We start from the raw sequence: 10,081 nt of genomic DNA on the forward strand, positions 1-10,081 counted from the left end.
GGGTATCAGAGGCGTATTTATGTATTAATTTTGGCTCACGTGAACACATGGTCACTCGACTAAACTCGATATATTATGTGTATAATTCTGAAAATATATCTAATAATATCCGAAGGAACACATGGTCAAACTAGGCCGAGTGGAGCACTGGTTAGGAGCTTTGTTTATTTCCTTAAGATCTCGAGATCGTACCTGAGCTCCCGCACGTTCTATGCTTTTATTTTCTAAAGCAGCCTTTTAACCTTCTTTTTTATATTATTCTAAATCCTTTTTCTTCTATAATTTTAATTCCCCAAACGTAAAAAACGTGTTTTTTTTATATATTACATCTAATGAATATTTTTCCCCTTTATCTCTAATTACCCAAGTCCCAAAAGGTAAAAGAAATCAAAAAACCCCATAGGCGCTAAGCTGCAACGAACCAAAGGCAAAAAAAATCAAAAAATCTCATAGCTAATGGTGAACCCATCCTCTTGAAATCCTGGATTCACCTCTGCTGGGTATGTTGTCGTTGTTGGTCTGAACACCTTATAGTCTTGGCCATTGCTTTTCCTAATGGCTGGATAAAGGTTTTAGTCAGATTATGTTACTACTTACTATCATCCTGAAAAGGGCATGAAGACAGCCAGAAAATCGGAAGCTATATAGCATTTTATTGTACTTTGATAGTGAAAAATGGAAGGGTCTGAGCATCGGCTTGCATATATGCAAATTAGTAAACTTAAAACTGGAATTGCATTGAGGAACAGATGAGACATTCACTTGCCTATATGCAAATCATTAGAACAAACTAAAACTACTTTATAAAACCAAAACAACATATTTGAGTAACAGATGTAAGAAGTTGTCACTTCATCCTTTTCAGTGGAACCAGAAAGCAGCAGTTGTAAATTAAGCCATATGAATAGAGAGAGCCAGAAGCATTAATACAAATAAGAGGGCTTAAAGTCTGAATACTTATGAATAACCAACTCTCTACGATGCTATTCGCTATGAAGATTACCTCACAGTCACAAAGAGAGGAAAGTGAAAATGGAGAAGAGCTTCAGAGTTCAGATGATCAATATATTACTGAAATTTCTTATATTGGTCCAATGTATTCATTCAAGAAGTACTCGAGTATGGCAAAGGACACAAATAACTAGAACATGTCAAACCTAGCTGCAAACATTTCATATATAGAAGACTTTGAAAACGAGACGTTACTGGAACTTTAGCCATATATTGATGATCAGTAAACTTTACCACTGGACAGTAGACCAAAGCTTTGTGTCGCTTTCTATTAATTCCAATACCCGTGTACACAGGCAAAATTCGAAAAAATCTAACTCTTCCTAGCAGTCTTCTACAGGCATAGTTGCCATACAGATATTCAGAAGCATCACATTGATAAATATTAAACGAAGATACAAAAAATCTAGACAAATCTAAAATTTTCATCATGATTTTTGGTAAGCTTCAGATGCTTACTTCCGAAATGAGTGTCAAAAACAAAAAAGCAGTTCCATAATGTAGTAGAGACCTTTGTTACCTTTTCTTACATGGATCTTCTTTCCTATTCAAAATGAATCCACTGGGAGATTCCTTCCTTTACGAAGACTTCCAACTCCGGAAAACTCTTGGAAGCATTTCACTTTTTTAAGTTTTTCAAGGACTTATAAAGTACTGCTGTCACATATTTGGTACGAAATCTATTTGTAGAACTTAGTACCACCATTGATTGACTGCTACGGGTTTTCTGTATGTAAAGATGGTTCAACACTGCTGGTAATGGCTTCTGAAATGTCTCCATACCGCTAGAAGATGAAGACAGTAGGTCGAGGGGCGTCTGTTGTAACAGAGGAGGCAAATCGGGTAGTTTTTCCTTAAAATCTTCTGTGCTGAAAGGTGCATTGCTGTAGCTTGATTCAGGGGAAGGAGGTTCTTCTGACCTACTGGTGTTATTAAGGACCTCTGGAATACTATCCTGCATAGCACATTAGTTGAAAGTTGAATCATTACGTTGATTATAGGAAAATATAATACTGAACTAGCCATCCCTTAGAAAGTATTGTTAAAAGATCATCAATTCCTAATTAAATTAAGCTCTAACAGCATCTTAGATCTTAGTTCTAGGGATATAGAAACAAGTTTAGGCCTGTGAAAATGGAAATCCTCATTATTGTACAGTAGTATAGCTTTCTCTTTTAGGAGTGAAGCATGTAAATGTACATAACACTGAGAAGGAAAAGAAAGTACACAACAGACAGTACCATTTGAAGCCACAGCTAAAGCCGTTTTCTTGGCTTCCCCGACCAAATTCTTTTTCAGAAGATTAATTAGGCAATTATATTTTTTACTTATCTTTACAAATTCAAAACTTTCAATAAAAGATCTACAGGTGCATCCTATTTAATTTTAGGTAGTTTATATCCCAGATGATGCCATCCTGTTGGCATTGTAAATGTGATGATAGGTCCATAACATTAAGTTTAATAGATTAAGCAAATTCAGTTTCTGGGATTACAAGATCTGGATTCAGGAAGCAGCACTGTAACCTTATTATCCTCAGCTACTGGTTTCAACTTCAGACCTTATCCCAATAACTCAATCTTGTCACTACCTGACAGGAGTATTTACCAATTTTAGCATATAAGAATTTATGCTTTCACACCTAACCTATCTCACCAGCCATATTGACACATGCAAATGTGTGATCATTTTACTATGGCATATATCAATAAGGAGATCAAATGAATCACACTGATAGAGTGTCCAATGTTGAGTTAAAATCAGAATGTTTAAAAAAGATTATTACCTGCAAGTCCAAGACATTGAACACATTTCCGGTATCATCACGTTCACATGGCAAATCAGGAGCAAATCTCCATTGTCCATCAACAAGGAACCGATAGTGATACACGCCCGACGGCAGCACCTTCATGACAGTGAAGTCCTTGTCTGTTCTTTGTAAGAAATCTCTATTGTAAAAAAGTGAAATCACTTTGTTAACAAGCTTAAGTTTAGAGGGACTAAAATGCAACAAAAAAGAACAAGAATCAATCAAACATACTTTGTCTTCCAGCCATCCCATGATCCCTCAATAGCAACTTCATGCCCCCCATAACTCCATATGATCATTGTTGGTATCCCATTTTCACAAGGCATCTCCCCATACTCCATTGTCTTTTGCAATATGTTGCCACTTTGATTTTGCATTAAGATTTCATCAGGCCTTTGTAAGGGGAAAACTGGAACCTGCAGAATAGAGAAGAAGTATCAGTTTTTCAATTGAAGTTTCAATACCTGAATTCTACTAAAATACCACTGAGGAATTGAAACAAGTGAGCTGTTAAACAAAAAGGCATAGATTCATGCCTCACATTTATTGTGACAGTTGGTCCCCTCCAATTTATGTGACTAACAAATTGCCAAATGATCTTCTTGTGTGTCCTTTAATAGTACCAGACACAACACATTAAGCCCACAAAATTTGTAGTACAGGCAGGAATATATACTATTACTACTTAAATCTCCCAACTCTAAAAGTAACTTCCTCCACTTCAGGCCAAAACCACCTACCAAATATATCCTCCACGCACAAGTTAGTTCAAGAAGAGCTTTAACAATTTAAGCATTACCTTCTTAAGGATACTGTCCAAAAAAATCTACAGTACTTATAGAAGACTTGCTAACATACTTCACTCCAAATACCGGAATACAATGATTTACCACAACACAAGGTTAAATAAGCAAAAATTGTACTCCCTTTGCTTTGATTTGTTTGTCTTACTTTCATTTTCAGTCTTTTTTCAAAAAAAAAAAAAATGTCACTTTCAATATATACTCCCACATGACATATTTAAGACCACAATGATTCAAAGTTACACATATTTAGTTTAAGACTACAAGATAATATTTTTATTTTCTTAAACTAGTATCTTGAAAATGCCAACCTAACTGACATAAAAATATAACTACTACAGTATTTTTTTTTTTTTTTTTGAGCCTGACCTGTGGAGTAAAAATCAAAGGAGACTGATGATAAGCTTTAGGGCTATGAGAAGGGGACTGAACCATATATTCCTCCTCTTCATGTTCTTGATTCTTGATTCCTGATGTCTCTGCAACATCTTCTTCTTTCTTCCCACTCACATTCCCCATGAATACTGCATAATACAAAAAACCCCACTTCATATGTCAAATATAGTCATCTATATTCCATGTCTAAACCTTAAGAAAACACATATAAAAACAGGAAACAGAAAAAAGCAGTATATGGTAAAGAAAAAAAAGGAAAGCTAAGCCATGCCAGTTATAAAAAAGAAATGATAAACCTAGAGATACAGATAGCCTGAGAGATTTGGTAACTTACCCATTATTTATTGCGGCTTTTATATATATACATATATATATATATATATACATATATATATATATATATATGTATATAAATTGAGGGTTTTACTGAGAGCAACCCCACAAAGCAAACCAAGATTTTTAACTCAAAGGGCAGGTAACATGATTTATGCAGCTTTTGTGTATAATTGATTGATGGAAAGCTTTTTTTGTCATTTTTCTCTCTCTTCAACTGTTAAGAGTAAAGAACTGAAATAATGGGGGAAAAGTGTTTTTATTCTCCAATGAGTTTGGAAGATACTTCGGTGGACTAATGATGTTTTTGTTTAAATAAAGGAATGTTCCATTATTTTGGCAAAAAAGTTTGTTTCTTTATATTACAGTGTTCATGCAGCTACCAATCACATCTTGCAAACTGCACACTATTAGCTTATGTTAAATTACTTTTTTCTCCTTGAAACTTTGAAGCAAAGTTCTAAAATGACCTTCTTGAGGCATTGATGTGGAAAATAATTGGGTGGCAATGTTGCTAACTATTGAAATTAGTTTATAAATGTACTTTACCTTCCATGATTAGCGATTTATGTTAGTTCCTAAGCATCGAACCTGAGCCATCCATTATGAAGTCTCATACTCAATCAACTGAGCCGCTCTTGCGGGTATGAATGTATCATGTTATTTTACTACATCGGTTCTAATTTTGACACAATTTCCCTATTAGTCTATTAAAAAATTAATATTTTCTCCTTTTCAATTTATTTGTCTTAATTAGTTTAACTTGTAAAGTTAAAAAATATGTTTTTGACGATAATTTTTTTAAATACTTTTTAATTATTTTGAATTATTAACTATTGTGATTTATAGTTTTTTTATGTAGTTTTTAAATATGTAAATTTCAACAAAGTGAAAGTTCTATGTCCAAATTCACACCGAACATTAGTTAGTTTAACTCTATTACTGTAACAATTGAAACAGAAAGTGTAATATTTGTATATCTGTATTCTCTTGAATTGAAATATACCTGTACTGCTAGTTTGAGCTTCTTTTCACGTATTTCCCGGAGACAGGGGGAAACAAAATTTGGTCGCTGATAGAGACACTGTCGATTCTCAGTGATTACTTCACAATTTCTCGCCTTAAAATGAGTGATTGAGTCACAAGTTACTATCTCACACTCCTCAAGATTTAATCTTACTTGACTTATAATTACTTCCTTGACAAGATTAATTACTTAGCTTAATTATTACGTTAGTCTTAACCACTAGCTAGTTTACTTGGCAATTATAAATTTCTAAAAGTCCTGTTTCCAAATCTTAAGGAAAAGCAAAAACAAAATTCAACCATGATTACCCTATTTTTGTATAGTTCTAATATAGGTTTGTAGCTTAGAGATATTTATTTACTTGGACTCATAATACAACGTTGTTGTCAAAAGGTTTCAAGAATCTTTTCTTGTGCGGATTTTTGTCATTTTCAAATGAAAATATTTAGCTAACAAGTCAGCGCCGGTGCACACAATTACGATGACCTCTATTATTTATGTGTAGTATTTTTTTACTTACAGTAATTAAAAAGTTTCACTCAGCCTAATTAACATGCATGACTCAACGAGGTAATACAGGATCCTGTGCCAATTATGACCTATTGAATCCTTTTAATCTATTTAATTAAAATTAACTACGTGACAGCAGGCAGAGTTACAGTATTCGATATGGGTTTTGGACGAACTCAATAACTTTTGTTTAGATTTCGTATTAGAAAATTCATTTTATATAAATATTTAACTGCAAAAATTCATTTTATATAAATATTTAACTGCAAACTCACAAGTACCTAAAACGAGCTGGATGAGATCATTCGATGATAACTTCAAATTCATAAACATTAGATATTGATTCTGCAGTTAATCTGGCGAAGGAAATTGAAACACATTTTTACGCATTAATCTGCCAGTATTGGAAAAAGAAACTAGAGCCAATTTAATTCTCCTTGCCAATGTGGTTGGAAGAGGGAGTAAATACATAAGGACAAAAGTGCTTACCGAATTTAAATCTGTGACAAGACAGCCAAGCGGAAATAGCCAAAAGTAGTGTGATACTACTAGCTATGCCACCATGAATTATAAACATCACAAGTCTCTATGTGATGTTAGGGATCAGTCCAAGGGCGGATCCACACCATTGGGTGTGGGTTCGCGGGAACCCACAACTTTTATCCGACCCTTATATTTATAATGTGAAACCCTTCAAATATATAAGAAATTTGAGATGAGAACCCAGTAACAACAGACACTACTAGCTGGGAACCTGTCACGCCCCGAATCTGGAGTGGCGTGACCAGCACTCGATGCCAACCTCAGCTCGAGCGAACCACTATAAATCTGAAACTCTGCGAGCAACCCCCAACTTAAACCAATAAGGCCTACCTGAACCACTCTCTCTCTCTCTCTCTCTCTCTCTCTCTCTCTCTCTATATATATATATATATATATATATATATATATATATATATATATATATATATATATATATACCTCAGCTCGAGCGAACCACTCTAAATCTGAAATTCTGGGAGCAACCCCCAACTTAAACCAATAAGGCCTACCTGAACCACTCTCTCTCTCTCTCTCTCTCTCTCTCTCTCTCTCTCTACAACTAGATCAGATTACTCGCTCACTACACTCTCTTACATGCCAGATTCCTTTTTTTGTAACTCTCTAATCTTTAGGAATTTTATGTAACTTTCTCCTCCTATTTAGGCTCTCTTTTGATAGGCATTATCCTTTTTTAAGTTTATCTTGTACATACAGGTGTTGTACATATTTTGTATAAATACTCTGCCATAAAAGAAATAATATCATCGCATTATTTACCATCTTTTATTCGCTTCTTTTTATGGTATCCGAGCTACCCTAAACTCCCACGAGTTGGTCTTTTTTCTTCTGCCTATATATATATATATATATATAGAGAGAGAGAGAGAGAGTGGTTCAGGTAGGCCTTATTGGTTTAAGTTGGGGGTTGCTCCTAGAGTTTCAGATTTAGAGTGGTTCGCTCGAGCTGAGGTTGGCATCGAGTGCCAGTCACGCCATATATATATATATGTACTGATCATCTCGTCTGAACTGGGCACACACACCCAAAATATAAATACACAACTGAGCAAGCCGACGAGGTCGCTATGTACGCCAGACAACAAAATGAGAGCCGACAAGGCTACATAACATCTCCAACAACGTACAACTGTCCACAGACCTCTAGGAAACACGTGTTGTAGAAAGGACAGGACATGGCTCCGTCATACCCATACATATCAAAATAACATACCACAAAGGACCGCATAGCCCGGACAGTGGAGCACATCGACAAGCTCTTGGTGAGTGGAAGGCTACTAAGTGGATCATCTGTCCGACTACCTGAACCTGTGGGCATGAATGCAATGCCCCCAGACAAAGGGACGTCAGTACGAATAATGTACTAAATATGTAAGGCAAGATAACAACTGAAATGAAATAACAAGCTATAAATTGGATATTTCAAGAAAGCATTTGAAGGTACCCTAGTTGGGTTGCCTTTCATCTGAGGCAAGATAACATAACTCTATAAATATAACTCCGTGACCCGAGGGTCAGGCATAGATAACTCTATGGCTCATAGGCTAGGTATAATCAACTCCACGACCCGCGGGTCAGGTATGCACAACTCCGTGACCCGTCGGTCAGGTAACAACTCCATGGCTCATAGGCCAGGCAACAGCTCCGTGGCTCATAGGCCAGGCAACAGCTCCATGGCTCATAGGTCAGGCAGCAACTCCATGACCCGTAGGCCAGGCTAAATAAAATGGAAAATGTAAATATATGTATATCATGCACGTCTTTGAAAAATACCGACTCTATAACAGTCTCTTCTGTCTCCCTATGAACTCCAGGACATAGGAAGGGGATATGGCCTCTCAGAAAGAATAACAGAACACTCGGAAATCAAGTAACAATATGACAAGCTCTACTTAGACAATTTCTGGTTACAACGTTATTACGCTCTTACCTTGTAAGGAATCATGCCAAGAAAAAAAGGAACAGCCTTAACATACCTGGAAGTTCACTTCTCGACTTTCCCCCTACTTCTGGCCTCGCAATCTCATGTCCGCTAGAACCACAATATCTTCACTTTTCACCTTGAATCCAAGCCCAGATTCGCCGCAGTACGATATTATAATCACAACTATACCAGAAAGTTTGGGATGATTTTCAAGGGTTGTTTAGAGGAAATAAGGGGATAAGCCCCCTTATATAACATTCTAGAGTCGGTTTGCACTGACCTAGGATTTGCTCAGAGCGTTCGCGTTAAGTTATCCCCTGGCTCCTCTGCACGTTCGCGCCACCTTCAGGGGCGTTCGGGCAAAGTTAATCCCTGCTCTGGCAGTCTGTATTAAAATGCTTATAACGGTCGATTCCGATGTCGGATTGATGCGCGGTTTGTTGCATTGGAAACTAGACTTCATGAACTTCATTTTAGGCTTTTAATTTAACTCAAAACTCCTCATTTACTAAAGGATATTCTTTCCCCAAGTTGTCTCATGTTTTGCCGTTCAAAGTAACACTCATCTTCTTCCAAAGTCATACTAACTCAACTTCTTCAACTCATTTCCTTATAGAACCTTCGGGAGTTCCTTATGAACATTCCTTACTCATAAAATATACTTAATAATGCTTGCTCCTTATTTCCAAGGTTGTTTTACTTAGCCCTAGCCTGACATTCTTATATTAAAATTTTAATAAGTGCTTCTTCAAAAGTATGGGGTGTAACAGAACCCACAAACTTCAAATTCTGGATCCGCCTCTGAATCAATCATTGTAGGGGACTAAAGCTGAGAGCCTTTTATCTTTTCCTCTTCTTTTTTTTTTCCTGATTTAACCATTCAGTATTCAAAATTCACTAATTTGATTTATTTAAATTTATGCCTGTTGAAATATATTATCGAGTTCGAACCACCCATTAAAAGTGCTAGTTAGCCCATTAACCCATTAGTTAACGTTCCACAAGTAAACTCTAATCAATTGCCTGTAAATAAATGTTATGGTTGTACAACTTTGTGATAGGTCCTATCGAGCGGTATCTTAAGTCGCGGTTGCAATATATAAACTTCCGCAAGAAAAAATTCGTAAGTTTATACTTAGCGTCAGATAAATTAGTAAGATCGAGAGTGAAGAATTCCTCACTAAGAAATTTTTCATTATCAAGATTTGAACACGAGATATGTGGTTAATCATATAAAAATTTCAGCCATGCCCCACGGCCTTGGTGGTCTTTTAATTTATCAACTTCTACTGAAAGATTAATACATGATTATATATTTTCACTTAGGGCCTGTTTGGAAAGCCACCCATGTAATTGGAATTGGGTGTAATTACACAGTTTGATATGTTTGTCAGGCCAAGTAATTACATGGTCAACATGTAATTGGGTGTAACTGGGAGGGGGTAATTACAATCTCTAATTCTCAAGGCAGGGCCGAGAATTGGGTATAATTACACCCTATAATTACATGGTTACTTTTAAATTTCTTTACTTTTTCTTTTATTTTAATTTCTTTTCTTTTTAATTTATTTTTTATTTCTATCATTTTAATTTCTTTTTTTATTTTTAAATTTTAAATTATTTTTAAAAGATTATATTATTTATCTTTCATTTTCTTTCTTCTCATTTCCCAACTTTTATTTCTTGTGATTCCATGTAATTGCTCG

At 35.6% G+C, this 10,081-nt stretch overlaps 1 protein-coding gene across 1 annotated transcript; it reads right to left on the reverse strand.

The window, feature by feature from the left end:
• Window positions 1-1,255: 1,255 nt before the first annotated feature.
• On the reverse strand, window positions 1,256-4,334 carry LOC132037240 (SNF1-related protein kinase regulatory subunit beta-2-like). Its single transcript, XM_059427734.1, has 4 exons — window positions 3,994-4,334; window positions 3,053-3,237; window positions 2,798-2,960; window positions 1,256-1,966 (listed from the first exon to the last, which is right to left on the reverse strand). Exons 1-4 carry the CDS (start codon window positions 4,174-4,176, stop codon window positions 1,631-1,633), a joined length of 867 nt encoding a protein of 288 aa, XP_059283717.1. The 5' UTR covers window positions 4,177-4,334; the 3' UTR covers window positions 1,256-1,630.
• Window positions 4,335-10,081: the final 5,747 nt, after the last annotated feature.

Source organism: Lycium ferocissimum, chromosome 11, assembly GCF_029784015.1.
Source record: "Lycium ferocissimum isolate CSIRO_LF1 chromosome 11, AGI_CSIRO_Lferr_CH_V1, whole genome shotgun sequence".
NCBI classification, from domain to species: Eukaryota; Viridiplantae; Streptophyta; class Magnoliopsida; order Solanales; family Solanaceae; genus Lycium; species Lycium ferocissimum.